Raw genomic sequence first — 15,216 nt, 5'->3', positions numbered from 1 at the left:
AACAGTTTCAACAAAAAACATAAAGAAATTTCATTTATGTTACTGTAGTTCTATTTTTAAGCCAAACATTGTACAATTATGCTTCATCCTGAATATGTGATAAAGAGATTTCCTTGCTGTTTGTACAATAATAATTTGTAACAACGAAATATAGAGCCCCTTCTTTTGGTGTGGCATTGACTTCGCTAAAATCACAACAAACAACATTGTCAAAATTCCCCACCGGTACACACGTGTTTTGGTTGCAAAAGTAGTGTTTCTCTGTGGCTAAACAGTTTACCTTTCGCAAAAATGCCGGACAAAATAAAATTCGGCGATGTGGGGAGCGACTACGAGCCTTCAGCATCGGAAGATGAGTATAGTGAAGGAGAAAAGGAACTGTTGAAAAATGTCCGACAGCGGCGTCGCAACGATTACGATGAGGACGACGAAATGCCACGCCAAGCGGTGCTAGGGTTCGATGATGAGGATGATTACGATGAAGAGGACGAGGACGAGGACGAGGAGCCGGATTTCGACGAAATTCGTAAATTTGAACACGACAGTGATATCGATGATAGAAACGACGAGGATGACCTTCCCGATCGCTATGCCTGGGGCTCGAAAGCTGGCGCTTACTATGGGACTGGCTACAAAGACCGGGACTACGATACGCTCACGGCACAGGAAGAGGAATTGGCCCGACTGGAAGAAGAGGAAGCAATGGAGATGCAGAAACGCCTCATTAAAGGCATGACCGATGAAGACTTTGCGCTTGACGATTTATGGTCGGGTGATGAAGAGGATCTGGGAGACGATTTGGAACCTTCAGAGGAAAAACCGAAGAAGGGTAAACAGAAAGGCAAGAAGGCGGCCTTTACCAGCAAAGAAGAAATAGTGATCAAGGGAGATTTATCGGATCTGAGCGACAGTCAGCGGCGGGAGCTGTTTCGCAAAGAGTCGCCAGAGTTCGATGGGTTGGTAAAAGAGTGTTCTGCCAAGTTGAGCGAATGTGCAAATGTACTGGAACCCTTTTTGGAGTTGCTTAAACAACACAATCAACTGTCGCATCCCTTAGGGCAGTTGTTGACCAAACGATACGAGCTTCACATGCTTTATTGTAGCAATATCAGCTTCTACGTACTGCTAAAGTCACAAAGAGTTGATATCCGTAATCATCCGCTGGTGAAACGCTTGCTGCAGTTAAAACGGTTAGTGCAAGAAATGGAGCAAAAGTACGAGCAAACTGCTAAAGCACAAGTGGAAGCACTGCTGGAGGCACAGGCGGAAGGAATGGAAATCAGATTCCATGATGAAATCGGGAATGGAACATTCACAACGAAGAAGAGTCAACGGTTGCGAGTACTTGATCAGTTGGAGCACATGAGTTCCCAATCGGAGGAAGAGCAGGACGATGAAAAGATTGACGAAAGTGACCCCGAGGTATATGCTGCAAAACGATTCAGATTGGATGCAGTCAGGGAGCACTCGGAGGAAGAAGAAGACGATGAGCAGGAACAACTGGACGACATGGAAGAGATGGATGCTGACGAAAAACGCAAGATCACCTACCAGATGGCTAAAAACAAGGGTCTATCGGCACGCAAGCGCAAGGATCAGCGTAACATTCGTGTGAAGAATAAGCTGAAATTCCGCAAGGCAATGATCCGTCGCAAGGGTGCCGTACGAACGGTTCGCACGGAAACGAAGCGATACACGGGTGAAACAAACATCAAACCATATGTTAAGAGAGGAATTAAGCTTAAGTAAGTTTGGCACGAGCTCGCGCCCGATCGTAATTGAATCTTGGTGTTTACAAGCAACTTTATTTTCAAATGCACGCAACCTATCAGGAGCGTGTTTTACAGCGATGAAAATAGAAAACTTATCAATGCAAAAAAGAAAAAGCAGTTGTTATGTGGGTATTGTTATTAATGAGAATGAGTTGCGATGAGGATGCGAAAGAATAGGAAGAGCAATTACAATTACTAATGATCAGTTGTAGGACAAAGTTGTGGGATGATTTGCAGAAAATCTCTCCTTCGTCTTCTTCTTGGCCTGCTCAGGGTCGAGCACGTCGCGAAGACATGGCCAGATCCAAGCAGAAAATGGAGATCAATATAAATATTAGAAACGGAATAGAGAAACAAATATTTGGAAGTAAATTGAAAGTAAGCACGGAGGGAATATTGTTACATAGTACTTATGTAGAATCATAAGTAATCAAACTTGAATTGCCAAAGGGACGCGCAACACTGGCCCACTGGTCTATTACTTCAGCAAAAGTTTCCGAAAATCATCGTTAGATTTTGGTTTATCTTCGGAGGCGGTCACTGTAGAAGCTGCGTTCTTTTTCAAGACGGCGGTCGGAATCATGGGCGATAACTTTTGCTTCACATCCCTAAAAGATTAGAAGAAGAGAAAAGATCTCGATCAGTTCGTTCAATAGTCGATCATAAAGAAATTATCGTTGCTCACCCTTTGGCCAGTTGTTTCTTTCCGGAACCGAGGCTAAAGCTTGAACTGCCGCTATCTCCCACGGCAAGGTTTGGTTCAGTTGCAGTTGGATTTTTCTTCGGTGGCGGTGACGAAATGGCAACCGTAATCGTGAACCCATCGATCACGTGTTGATCCATCTTCAGCACGGCCTTCTTGGCGGCCGACTCCGTTTCGTACTCCAGGTAGGCTAGTCCCTTCGATTTGCCGCTTCTGTAGCAAACAATTCGTATGTCCCGGATGGGACCGAACGGTTCAAACAACTTCTCCAGCTCGTTCCGGCCCAAATTAAACGGCAACCCTTTGATGAACAGTTTGTTCGGTTCGAAAGACGACGAATATTTGAACTGATGCTGCCGAGTTGCCTTATCACGTGCCACATTGGAAATAAACACTGGACGACCGTTCAGAGGACGCCGATCGAAACCGAGCGCTTTGGGCACTTCCTCGGCGCTGGCAAGCTGCATATAGCCGAAACCGCGACTCTTTCCGGAACTGGACGCAACAAGCTCTATTGAATCGATGGTTAACTCGGGAAAGATCGCTCTAATGTCGGGTTCCGTCACTTCAAAGCTGAGATTGCTAATGAACACCTGACGATTTTGATCACCTTTTGAAACGTAATCGTTATCATCGTCCATTTTGGGATGATTTGCCGGATCGTGTTTGTTCTCATGATGTTTGGAATTGTTCGCAACTGGAATGGCTGGGGTTTTGAACTCTACCTGCCGCTCACCTGTACTGTCCGACATTTGATCATGGGTGCGTTTCAATTTTTTCTTCCCCGGTGATCCACTTGGGCCGTCAACGGACGATGTATGCCGCTTTGTAGTCGATGGTTCCGTTTCTTTGTTTGCGCTTGTCCCACCGGTCTCTGTGCGTTTTCCCTTTGCCACTCGGTTAGGTGGTCCATTTTTGGATAATGTTTTGTAGTACTTCTCAATGGTAGCATTGCACAGTTCCTGGCAGGTTATCAACTGATCCAATGTACCGTTACACCGTTCAAAACGCAACCAAGCGGCCGCTAACGTTTCCGGATCATCTAATCCGGCGCAGTTGATTGACTTTCGGTACAGTTTTCGCACAGCATCTGCTCCACGCTTTGCTTCCAGTTCGATAAACTCTATCCAGAGTCCTACGCGCGTAGAATTGTCGGCACTATCTGTAAACAGAATGGTTAAAGAAAAACGATTGAAGAGAAATGAAGTTTTTGTTTGAATAATAATGTTTAAGTATTGTAATACACTTCCAGCTCTTACCCATTACACTGTACCACAGGTCGCGTCCCTTGCTCGGTTCTCCTAGCGCTTCATATTCGAGCCTGCCCCAAAATTGTAATATCTTGCACTGTGGATCGGCCAACACTCCCCATGTCCGACCCAACTGATTCCACGCAAGGTCAAAGTTAGCGCGCAATATGTCCCGCTCCTTTTCGCTCGTAAAATCGGTCACTCGGCGTAAATACGTTAAGTATTCCAGCCACACCTTCACCGATGCTTCGGGCGTTTGAAGACCCGCCGACGCCACATCCTCCATTATCTTCAGGATGGTCATTTTGGAAGAAGGTTTCGCCTGCCGCTCGACTATGCGCATCTTCTCCACGTATAACTCCGCACTCCAAGTACAGTTGCGCAAAGCACGATTCACTAGCTCGAGTTCGGTTTGTCGAAAGACGGGTGATGCTGAATTTTCTTCCGGATCGGGAGGGCACCGATGAAGGTAACGCACGTAATCGTACCAAACCGTCCCATCCAGACAGCATTCGGTGACCATGCGCTCGTAGAGAATTTGTACCTCATCATCATCTAGCACTGCCTGACATTCAGCGATATACTTCCGGTAGAGATCGGCCCGTTCCTGGTGACAGTGTGACCCCAGTGCTGCCAGCGCATTTTCGTGAGATAGCATTCGTTGTAGGGCGTCCTTGGCTTGCTTGTACCGTCGTTCAAATTTTTCCTCGTCTAAATCCGTAATCACATCTTTATATTTCTCACACAACAGCTTGTACTCGATGTACGAATCTTCCATGTTGCGCAAAGGTATTTTCAACTCTTGCTCATAAATCCGGGCCAATAGATTGAAGCTGGCTGGAGAACTGTTAATACATTGTAAGTTAAAAAAATGTATCTTCCAACTAATGAAAACTAATGACGACTTACTCTCCATTTTTTGTCAGCGTATCCTCTCGATAGGCTTCGAAGATAGATCTTCCCTTCACTGTGTGCAACCCGTACGTAGGTATTAATGTTTTCCAAATTCGGAGCGAAATGTCCTTACTGCTGGTTTTCATAGCCAGTTCGGCGAACTCTAATGCTACTTCGGCCGAATAATAATCGTTGAGTGCGCGTTGGAAAAGCTTTTCAACTTTTTCCACCTGCTCGTCCGTTGTCGCAAGGGAAGATTCAATTTTAAGCCACTTTAGCCATATCTCGGGCGACAGTGGGTACATCGCGGAAAATATTTCTGCACTTTGGCGAATCTTTTCCAGATCGTTCATTTGGCTGAAACACATACAAAAAAACTGAGTTAGTTAACGGTTCCAGCGCTTCCATCAAAGATATCCTATTACGTACTGCGCCACTTCCAGCAGTTCAGCATAGTTGTCATAGTTGTACTTGTCGCCAGCTATTTTGGTTAGTATCTCGATGTACTCTTTAATGTGTTTCGACTCAATAGATTCATCATTTTCATCATCCTCGGTGTCTTCATCCTCCGTATTGGTTCCTTCCGAGGATTCGTCATCTTCTGTGTCTGTCTTTTCGGCACTTTCATCCAGCGCGTCCTGTATGCGGAAAGAAAAGAAACCGGGTCAATGCAATCCTCATAAACGATTGATCTCCGCATTCAACACACAACTGTACCTGTACCTTTTCATCCATCATTTCAACGTCCGACATTGTTGGGACTGTTTTGTTTGGAGTTTCAACTACTTCACACCCAGTAATTTACGAATTTGCGTAAGTTTGGCTCCGCTTAATAACCTTACAAAATGATCGTCAACAACATTTGACGTTTGGATGTTAATTTGTTTTTGCCGTCAAGCATTCGCTTCGAAGCAGCGTTTACACGTATAGGTTGGTAAAGATTCGTGAGGATTATAAATTATAAGGCACAACACTGGCTCGATGGCAATAATTTTTCGATTTAATAAATATAATGCGGGAATTTTTCATTTTTATTATTTTGTTTGAGCACTGATAAGTGGAAAATTTTAAAATCAAACAAAACATCCTTCGATAGAAAGCACTTCCATATAATCATGTTTTAACATTCATATGGTACAGCCGAATCCGATCATCCGTGCCGTTCTCATGTACGGGGCATGAAACTGACACCACGGTAAATCGAGGTTGGGCACCATTTCTCATTCCCCGAAATAGTGCGTGAGGTCGCGTATTTTATCTGAAGCAGAAATTTAATCAAATACGGCAGAAAAACGGTATTGCATCTTGCTACCGTGACTAACACGGAATAGATATCGATTACTGAACTTGTTCGGCGGTCTGAACCCAAAGTTGTATCCGTTTTGTGTTAGCAACAATGAGGAATTCCGTGAAACGCGTTTTCCAGCAAAAATCATAGTTCTAATGCGCGCGGGGCGGCATCGCGGAAACATCACAAGCAAATCCAAACGTTTGTGTAAAAACGCTCAAAATCGCTACGGTTGAACCATATAATTCGTGTCGTATCGTCGCAGTCTGGTCGGAGACGTATCAGTTCGAGAGTACCGCCGCCACCATCCACTGTGCTCACGGTTAGTTTCCGAGACATACGATACGAAGGTAGCACTGAAAGCCAACGAAGCAAAACAGCAGTGTGTAAAGAAGAAGCGCCGCTTTAATCGTTGAATCGGGAGCTGAATCTACGTAGGGAATCTCCTCAAGAACAATCAAGTGCAGTTTTTGTTTAAGTCAGCGTCGGTCGCGTGATCGACTGCTTCATTTTAACGTTCCCTTCATTTCGCGAATACGTACATAGTGCGCGGCATATTGGTGCCGTGTCATCATCATGCACCAACGTTCCAATTTCCTTCTTTTCTTCCTATTCCAAGAATGATTCCGCTGCCGCTGACATTCCTTCGATCGGTTGACAGTTGTTATTTTTTCCCCTGTTTTTATTTCACCGTGCATTGGAAAGGTGCGGAATCATAATACACGCGAATTTCGCGATTAATTGATTAAATCGTACAGAGTGAAAGACCACTGCACCACAGGTGTAGAACAGTCAGTTCCTATAGATAAAGTAAACATAATCTTTTAACCTTTTGTGCGTGATTGTTTGTGTATTTGTTTTTCAGCAAGGTGATCCAAGAGAAAAAGTGTGTTCGTGTGTGAAATGACCGTGTGTGCCAAGAACGGTCACCAGTGAGGAATTCGGTTGTACCGAAGCACTTATATAGTACAACGTCCATCATTCACACACTGGTGGTGTTTTCACCTTGTTCGAAAAAGATTGTAACACAGTAACCTGGCAGAAAGCACGCATCAAATACATCAAACAGGCTGTGCACTTCACGCGGCACCCTTCCGAGCGTTATCACGATTCCTACAAACAACGGCAATTCCCTACATAACCATTTGTGGTGTAGGGTTTCTTCCGTTCACAGTGTTTTCGCTGATTGTGAGAGACTTTTTCCTGTTTTGCGGTAAGCTCAACGTACCAGCATTAGACTATCAGCAATCTCTCAACGAAAGTTCTGATAAGCAAAGATACATTTAACAGCGTGCATTTATATTGGGAGAGTCTGAAGGAGGGTGTGTGTTCGTTTGTGTCCAGGCAGCAAGTTTTCCTCTTCCAGAATTGACGGTTCGTAAAGGAAAACATACAGGATGTCTCTCAGCCAAACGTCGGTGGTAAGTATAATTAGATAAAATCACGTAGATGCAACAAGTTGTGCGTTTTCAACCATCTAATTTTCGTTCATTATTGGTGCTTCTGATTATATGCTTATATTTGAACTTGTAATAAGATCGAATATTTGAGCAGTTTCTCTACTTATTATATATGTAACTCAACAAAGTACAAAGTTCAACAAAATTCTCTTCGATTTACTTACCTACTATTGTTTTACACTACCTTAGTCCGAATGTATAAACTTCCGATTATAAAACGGTAGAAAGTTAATGTATAAGCAGTGTAGGGATTGTTCCATATGGTCACATCCAAAGGTCGCTTAAGGAAATGCGAAAAAAATAGAGAGTTTCACACTAGGTTGTCAATAGCAACATAATGCGCCCTACACCCAGAACTATGGAGTGTTAAACATATGGTAGCGTGATTTGTTTGTAAAGTTAAATGTTTTACCTATTAAACTTTAATTTTCCACTGACTGCAATGTTTTACAACAAATATCTAAAATTATATTTACGGAAGGTTGTATACATGCCTTCCCTTTAACAATGACTCGTTTAATAACTAGAATGATACTTATCACAAATACATGTGTCATATGGCACGTTGTTACTACTTTGTAGGACAGTGTATGCCCTTATGATGGCATGAAAAAATGGGAAAATTGTGGCCACTATCTCGTTTATCGAGTGCCGTGTAAAAATGCTACCCTGTCCGGCAGGATCATTAAAATGAGAAGCGTATTCTGATGATATGTGGGTTTCCCCGATTGCTTTTGTGGATAAATAATTTTAAAAGCGTCAATAAAGCATTCCGTTGCGTAGCATCGTTGTATTAGTCGTTGAATGTTATCTCAGAAACATTCAAAACAATTTCAGCGATACATTAAGAATATAATAATAATATTTTATGGAAACTAGTATGTTTCATACTATTCATTATTTTATGTTTTCTATCTGTTGCAGCTTAAAGTGTACACCACCGTCATTGACGACGTCATTGCCGGTGTTCGGGATGCCTTTCTCGATGAAGGCGTTGATGAGCAGGTACTGCAAGAAATGAAACAAGTTTGGACCACAAAACTGTTGGCCTGTAAAGCAATAGAATCCACCCCAGAATCACAAGACCAACAAGGTTCTGCTATGCTATCAAACAAGGTATACCGCCGGAAGTGGCATTACTGTGAACTGATGAATAATATTAGCCATTCCTTCTATTCTTTTTATTTACATTTGCTGTTCTTGCTGAATGCTTCTTAGTCTGCATCTCATGCAAAGGTAAGCCACACAAAACAGCATAATGGAGGTCAGTGGAAGAATGTTGTACTAATTAGAAATTTCCTCTAACTGTTTTAGACAAATGGTACGAAAAAATCAAAAGCAGCTACGGCAGCGGCTTCAGCAGCTGCAGCATCCAACAATCAACAGGAAAATGGAAAAGCAAACAACAACACCAAGGCAAATCTGGAGGTGAAAAGTGAGAAAATACCATCCTTAGTTCCTACCGGAAATTCACAGCAAACGGGTGCAAATCAGAATAGCACCGGCAATACTACCACCCCCGGTACAAACACCACGCCAACGACAGCACAGCAGCAGCAGCAGCAGCAAAACTCTTCACCGGCAGCCGTCGTATCAGCGCTCGATCCCGACAAGCAGGTTGCTATCCAGATAACGCTACCAGCGCAACCGAACGTACCCAACAGCCAACCGCGCGTGCTAACGATTCAGGTGCCAGCTTCGGCATTGCAAGAAAATCAACTGCATCAGGTGCTGACCAGTCCGATCATTTCCTCCATTATGCCACTCCCACCGCACATTGCATCGAACGTGTTGCAGCAGCATGTTAATAACTTTTTGCAGAATCTTAATTTAAGTAAGTAAATAAGTATAGTACGTGCTTCTAGAAAGGCCTTTCGGGGTTGTTAACAGGAGCTTGAGCTTGCTAGGAACAATCGTAAAGTAAAAGGATAAGCATTGAAAGGCTGGTTTCTCTGTATCGGTTTATTCGCTTGTCCTTTTTTCAGACTCTGTTCCAATCCAAAAGCAGCTGGATGGTGCCTGTGACGACATCGATATGGTGGTTGATGATGTTGATGAAGGTAAAGTTGCCGCCATAAAATACAAACTTGTAGAACTACCATCACTCAAGAAACGCCAGGATCGGTATCCGCTCGATCGGCAGCTCATAAACGCACTGGTAGCTGGTCAAACATCTAGCCCCTCTAACAATGATAGCGAACCAATCGCTTCAAGCAGTAGTGGCATTAGTGGATTGCGGTCAAAAGCAACGGTGGCACTACCTAGACCTTCTCGACGTCGTCCATTGAAGGCAGTTCGTAAGGCGCGATCAGCAAATGGAGAAGAACAAGGTAACGATTCTTAGGTGTTGTAAAATGTGTGAATGTAACATGCATTACACAGTACATGAATATTATATTTTCGGAATGTTTTACATTTTTGTTTAGTTTCAGCCCCTTCGTTTCATATCTGCAGCAGCCTTCAGCTTGATGGTGCAGTCGACACATCCGACGAAGAAGGAAGCGACATCAGTGACGACAACATTGTCGATGATGATGACGAAGACTTGGACAAAGAGGAAGAGGACGATTTAGAAGCAGAAGGTGGAGCTGAGGAGGAACCGCTCAATAGCGAAGACGATGTAACGGACGAGGATGCGTCCGATTTATTCGACACGGATAACGTCGTTGTTTGTCAATATGATAAGGCAAGTGAAAATGCTAGTCTCGGTTGTTTTATGCTACGAACAATGCAGTTTTTTTAACACTTTTGGTGTTCTTTTTTAGATCACACGATCTCGCAACAAGTGGAAGTTTTATCTGAAGGATGGTATCATGCACATAGGTGGCAAAGATTACGTGTTTCAGAAATCGAACGGCGATGCAGAATGGTAAGAACGCACACGTGTGGTACCAACAAAGTTGATTGGAAAACGGCGAACTAGTGCCTAGCAGCTGGATCTATTCGGTTATCCTTCGATGCAGGAGGTTTCAGTGTTGTTGGTAGATAGGTAATGCCAGCGAGGAATGGAAGAGAAGAATCGTCGTTGCAAGGTTGGAATATCTGCATCCAGATCAGAGCACTGTCGAGTAATGGGTCGATATTTTAGATACAGTTACTGAACAACGAGTCGTGCAATTGTGGAGTCAAAATGGAAAGCGAAGGAATCCGGTTAATGATGCAGATTGTAGTTTGGTTTGGTATGATTGTTACACGTTTTCGAAAATCGAACCTGATTCGGATATCCATCACATTTACGTCTACGCTAATAAACCAAAATGTGGGGAATGCAGATTAATCAGCTGAATAATTCATCACACGACTCGACAACATCTCCTTCACTACATTAGGCGTTTGCACTAATGATCATATTTGTTTTGTTTTTTTTTTGTCGAAAACTTAAAAATCACACAAGAACACTTAAAGGCTCGCAGAGTGCATTTGAAGGCCATTTCCACTGTGTGGTAAAAAACATCTAAATTTAAACCCAACACGTTTGAAAACGCCGATGGGGCGATTAGTTTGAGTTAGTACCATTTAGGAACATGAACCACATATGCGCGAAATGGCGCGGGCTTGTTCTCTGTAAGCTTAATCCATCTCATCCTAGTGGGACTTTAATCTTGTACATGAAACATTGACTATTCATCATATAAATCATATGAAAACATACAAACAAACTAACCGTTGCAACACCTTCGACAAACGTGAACGTAGCCAAGATGATTGTTCTGCAATCATTGAACAACATATAGCAAACACACATAATTTAAGAATGTGAAGTATTTCAAACCATCAAAGAGTAATTCAGGGCAGGTTTCATTTTGTTATCAATACCATTTTTATAATACGGCTTCCTCGATGATAGGATGCATGATCCTCGTCCGGAGGGTGTTTTTATGTTCGTTTTTACCCATTTGCACACATCTTTTGTAGAATTATATCTTATCGACTTCCGTTCTGTTCTTCTGCGCTGCACTTGGTGCAACTTTGTTCGATAGGAGTAGAATTATGTTTAAGAAGGACTAGCATATAAGCCTATGTGTAGTTTGTGGTGGAAATGCTTGTTTTTATTGTAATAAATAAGACGACAAGTGTACGTAGTGCAAAATAAAAAATGACAAAAACAATGCAAGGTGTAATTTAAATCCCCTTTACTCTTATCAAAAGTGCTGAAACAAATATATTTGTGTCACAGTTACTTTCGAACGTTAAAATGGCATCAAAATGACACTATTCTGAACACAATTTACCTTTTTAGGCCTTGGTGAGTTCTTCCAAAACTAATAAAGAAATACGCAGAGTGGTCCGGACTTTGCCAACCCCTGACACGATACATTTTTTGAAAACCCAGTCAAACAAGCAATAGTTGTGCGTACATAGGAGATGTAATTATTTTTGATTACTAATTTTTTTACTACCTGATTTGTTATTAGTAGATAATTTGTAATACAATTTTATTTTATCTATTTAATAAAAAAACACATGTCATATTTCTGTCAATTGTCTACTGTCAACTCTCGCAGAATGAGGCGACCTCTTCCATAGAGAAGCAAATGAAAAAGTTGTAAAAATCATTGGTTGTTTCGAGTTTGTGGAACAATTCTTTTGCTGTGTTTCCACTACTAAAATCTTAGATGAACCTAACTAGTTCTTACCTGAGCAAGAACTCAAACACCCGACGGCTTAAGTAGCAACATAGCACATCGCGCGTCCAAAGAGACGCCTTTGATTCGTTCGTTGATGTGAACAAGCTGGCGGGTTCATAACAAACAAGCATCGGAACACTTTTTTCCTCCCGTCGTCGCCACACACTATGGACGGTCATATCAACATAGATCATCATCATCAACCAACGGCAACGGTGCAAGATGCGGCCGATGGGCGCGGCACACGGAAACGCTGGCAGAAAATGCCCACAGACGCGAACAGCTCTCCACATCCGTCCTATGGGGTAAGCATACGATGGACATTGTTTACAATCGGTGACCCGGATTTGTCTATGAAGGAATGAGTCATGTTACCCTTTGATAGAGTTGCCCTTTAATAGAATACCAATGGCTAACTGTTTTTCGATTTTCTTTCAAAAGACAACCGATTCCATCCCGCAAGTGACAATACGTGATACCAGCAGCCGTGGACGGGCTGGCACATCTAGGGGCCCGCCTGGAAATTCCTCCCGACAGCGGCAACAGCAGCAGGAACAGGAACAGGCGTTGAACGAAGAGGAAGGACTGAAATATGGTGCGCAGCATGTGATAAAACTGTTCGTTCCAGTAACCCTCTGCATGATGGTCGTTGTGGCCACGATTAGTTCGATCAACTTTTATACGATCAAGGATGTGTATCTGTAAGTAGGCATAGAAAGATTGTTTTGACGTGGTACTAATTAACGCTTCTTTTTTCCGATATCTTCCAGCGTTTACACACCGTTCCACGAACTGACCGACGACACAGGCACCAAAATATGGAATGCACTAGCGAACTCGTTGATCCTGATGACGGTGATTGTAATCATGACGATTTTGCTCATCGTCCTGTACAAACACCGCTGCTACAAGGTCATCCACGGTTGGCTAATTCTGTCGTCCCTGCTGCTGCTGTTTCTGTTTAGTGGCCTTTACCTGTTTGAAATTTTGCGTGCGTACAATGTACCCATGGATTGGTTTACGGCGGGACTGCTGGTTTGGAATTTTGGTGTTGTAGGCATGATCTCAATCCATTGGCAGGGCCCGTTACGATTGCAGCAAGGATATCTCATTTTTGTGGCTGCACTTATGGCACTGGTATTTATCAAGTATCTTCCAGAATGGACAACATGGGCTGTTCTAGCTGTGATATCAATTTGGGGTATGTTGTTACAATGGGGGCGGGTTATATGTGTGAATAACTTTGAACTTTTTTATGTTGCAGATCTTATTGCCGTACTTACCCCAAAGGGACCGTTGCGTATCTTGGTTGAAACGGCACAGGAGCGAAACGAACAGATCTTCCCAGCGCTTATCTATTCATGTAATACTCGTGTGACACATATACGTAACCGGCAGGTTGAAGAGTAATGGCAATTTGTGCGCATTTATCTTTGCAGCAACTATCATGTATTCCTACCTCGGCACGCATACGGATTCGGACGGTCCAGCACCTTTGTCCGGTGAACGGACTATTGGTACGGGTGGAGGTGGTGGCGGCACCGGGGGAGGAAACCGACCGACCGGTGGCTATGGAGCAGTTAACAGTCACGTTCCGTCGCAAACCGGAGCAACCGTAGAAGGTATGCCACTGGTTGCCATTCGCAATGATAGAACGCATGAATTACCAAGGGGTATATGATTTTATGAATTTTGCTTATCTACTTACTATCCTTGACTTGTCGTACTACTTCTTCCCTGCAATAACTAACCCTACTTTTCGCCTATTTACGAACAATCTGTTAAGCATATTTAACGGCCAAAAAAACGTCCTTCGAACCATTAACAATAATGATCCTGGTTTGGTTGTGTTGCAGATCAATCGGCAGGTTTCACTCAGGATTGGGCGGCAACGGCCAATCAAAGAGTAACGCGGCGGCAAATTGAAGTACAGGCCAATATGGCCAACAATCCGTCCCGGCCGGAGTACCGCACGGTCACCGCAGAAACATCCCGTACCGGAGCAGATCAGCCAAACGCATTATACGATCAAGCGGAAGAAAGTAAGACAGCGTTGCTATTCGTTGTGGTTCAGGGTTAATAATTGCCATTCACGTTTCGTTTTGCAGGAGGTATTAAACTTGGCCTAGGAGACTTTATTTTCTATTCCGTGCTGGTGGGCAAAGCGTCGAGTTACGGCGATTGGAACACGACAATAGCATGTTTTGTAGCAATCCTGGTGGTATGTATCGGTTTTTTTATTCCCGTTTTTTTCTATGGACCAAATTTAACGCGTTTCCTTTCTTCACCCCCAAAAAGGGTCTCTGTCTGACGCTGCTACTGTTGGCCATCTTTCGCAAAGCACTACCCGCACTACCGATATCTATATTCTTCGGACTTATCTTCTGCTTCGTGACCAGCGTTATCGTGAAACCGTTCACGGAAGCACTAACGCTGGAACAGGTGTTTATTTAGTTATGGCAGTGGCGTGCTAGCAAAACGTTTTAGAACGGCTGGATGGATGATGAACCATGCAAAACAACCATGGTTGCCATCCCACCGAGCTGTGTGTTTCCAGCATATCTAGGTCGGTTTATTTATATCATCATATTTTAATGTGTAATCAAGCGAGAGAAGCACCAAAACGCGCACTAGGACTAACAAAAGCGAAGAACGAACATTAACCTGCGCGTGTGTGCGTAACAGTCCATAATGCTTGAGGCGAGAATGCAGAATTTACATGCGTTGCTTAGATTTTATCATTGTGCAATTGTGTATTCCGTACATCACACACACACTCATACGTAAGTGTTCGATTGATAGATAAATGTATCCTATCTGAATGTGTGGACAAAATCCTGCTCTGCCCTCCGTAGGTAAAAGCAACCCATATATTATTCCTACTTTAACACAGGGGGGAATACTTTGCATTTCTTCTCAAATGCTCGATTCGGTGTTAACTAATGTCGCTATGTCGTCCGGTAGGGTGTGTTTTCTTCCCGAATCACGGGCATTGCAGTGCAGGAGATACATTTGGAGCAGGGCATTCTGGACGAAGCGAATTGACTGCGTAAATGAAATTTGTACCATTTTAAGACCGGAATGTAATCGTTATGCTATTTCTTTTCTTTACATAATATACAATTATAAAATAATAACGTTTCGCTATTACTGTGGACATGAGAATAATTTAGTCATCTTGAACCATTCTATTGTGCTTTGTCGGTGAGTGTCCTTGATAA

At 43.1% G+C, this 15,216-nt stretch overlaps 4 protein-coding genes across 9 annotated transcripts; 3 read left to right on the top strand and 1 right to left on the bottom strand.

Moving 5' to 3' along the window:
* The first annotated feature begins 190 nt into the window (after positions 1-190).
* LOC125764724 (something about silencing protein 10) lies at positions 191-1,756 on the top strand. Its single transcript, XM_049429279.1, has one exon. It carries the CDS (start codon positions 292-294, stop codon positions 1,747-1,749), a length of 1,458 nt encoding a protein of 485 aa, XP_049285236.1. The 5' UTR covers positions 191-291; the 3' UTR covers positions 1,750-1,756.
* Positions 1,757-1,785: 29 nt separating this feature from the next.
* LOC125764681 (squamous cell carcinoma antigen recognized by T-cells 3) lies at positions 1,786-5,571 on the bottom strand. 2 transcript variants are annotated; one of them, XM_049429177.1, is made up of 6 exons: positions 5,337-5,571; positions 5,049-5,257; positions 4,635-4,976; positions 3,735-4,570; positions 2,458-3,637; positions 1,786-2,380 (listed from the first exon to the last, which is right to left on the bottom strand). In XM_049429177.1, exons 1-6 carry the CDS (start codon positions 5,370-5,372, stop codon positions 2,251-2,253), a joined length of 2,733 nt encoding a protein of 910 aa, XP_049285134.1. In that variant the 5' UTR covers positions 5,373-5,571; the 3' UTR covers positions 1,786-2,250. The 2 variants fall into 2 exon arrangements, with proteins under 2 accessions (XP_049285134.1, XP_049285135.1); XM_049429178.1 differs by having other exon boundaries at positions 5,343-5,564.
* Positions 5,572-5,791: 220 nt separating this feature from the next.
* On the top strand, positions 5,792-11,476 carry LOC125764722 (transcription initiation factor IIA subunit 1). Of its 4 annotated transcripts, XM_049429275.1 has the most exons (9): positions 5,792-5,914; positions 6,773-7,120; positions 7,198-7,328; positions 8,292-8,483; positions 8,586-8,603; positions 8,682-9,201; positions 9,353-9,697; positions 9,794-10,053; positions 10,133-11,476. In XM_049429275.1, exons 3-9 carry the CDS (start codon positions 7,305-7,307, stop codon positions 10,238-10,240), a joined length of 1,467 nt encoding a protein of 488 aa, XP_049285232.1. In that variant the 5' UTR covers positions 5,792-5,914; positions 6,773-7,120; positions 7,198-7,304; the 3' UTR covers positions 10,241-11,476. The 4 variants fall into 4 exon arrangements, with proteins under 4 accessions (XP_049285232.1, XP_049285231.1, XP_049285234.1 ...); XM_049429274.1 differs by having other exon boundaries at positions 5,829-6,229; positions 6,773-7,328; XM_049429277.1 differs by having other exon boundaries at positions 5,847-5,863; positions 6,773-7,328.
* A 389-nt stretch (positions 11,477-11,865) lies between these two features.
* LOC125764704 (presenilin-2) lies at positions 11,866-15,132 on the top strand. 2 transcript variants are annotated; one of them, XM_049429235.1, is made up of 8 exons: positions 11,866-12,300; positions 12,437-12,696; positions 12,766-13,196; positions 13,260-13,358; positions 13,435-13,668; positions 13,852-14,037; positions 14,104-14,216; positions 14,294-15,132. In XM_049429235.1, the coding sequence occupies exons 1-8, from the start codon at positions 12,163-12,165 to the stop codon at positions 14,447-14,449; spliced, it is 1,617 nt and encodes a 538-aa protein (XP_049285192.1). In that variant the 5' UTR covers positions 11,866-12,162; the 3' UTR covers positions 14,450-15,132. The 2 variants fall into 2 exon arrangements, with proteins under 2 accessions (XP_049285192.1, XP_049285193.1); XM_049429236.1 differs by having other exon boundaries at positions 11,867-12,300; positions 13,435-13,617.
* Positions 15,133-15,216: the final 84 nt, after the last annotated feature.

This window comes from Anopheles funestus, chromosome 2RL (genome assembly GCF_943734845.2).
Source record: "Anopheles funestus chromosome 2RL, idAnoFuneDA-416_04, whole genome shotgun sequence".
In the NCBI taxonomy this organism is placed as follows: Eukaryota; Metazoa; Arthropoda; class Insecta; order Diptera; family Culicidae; genus Anopheles; species Anopheles funestus.
The sequence above is the reverse complement of the archived record's forward strand: the minus strand, read 5'-3'. Positions and strand labels throughout refer to the sequence as shown.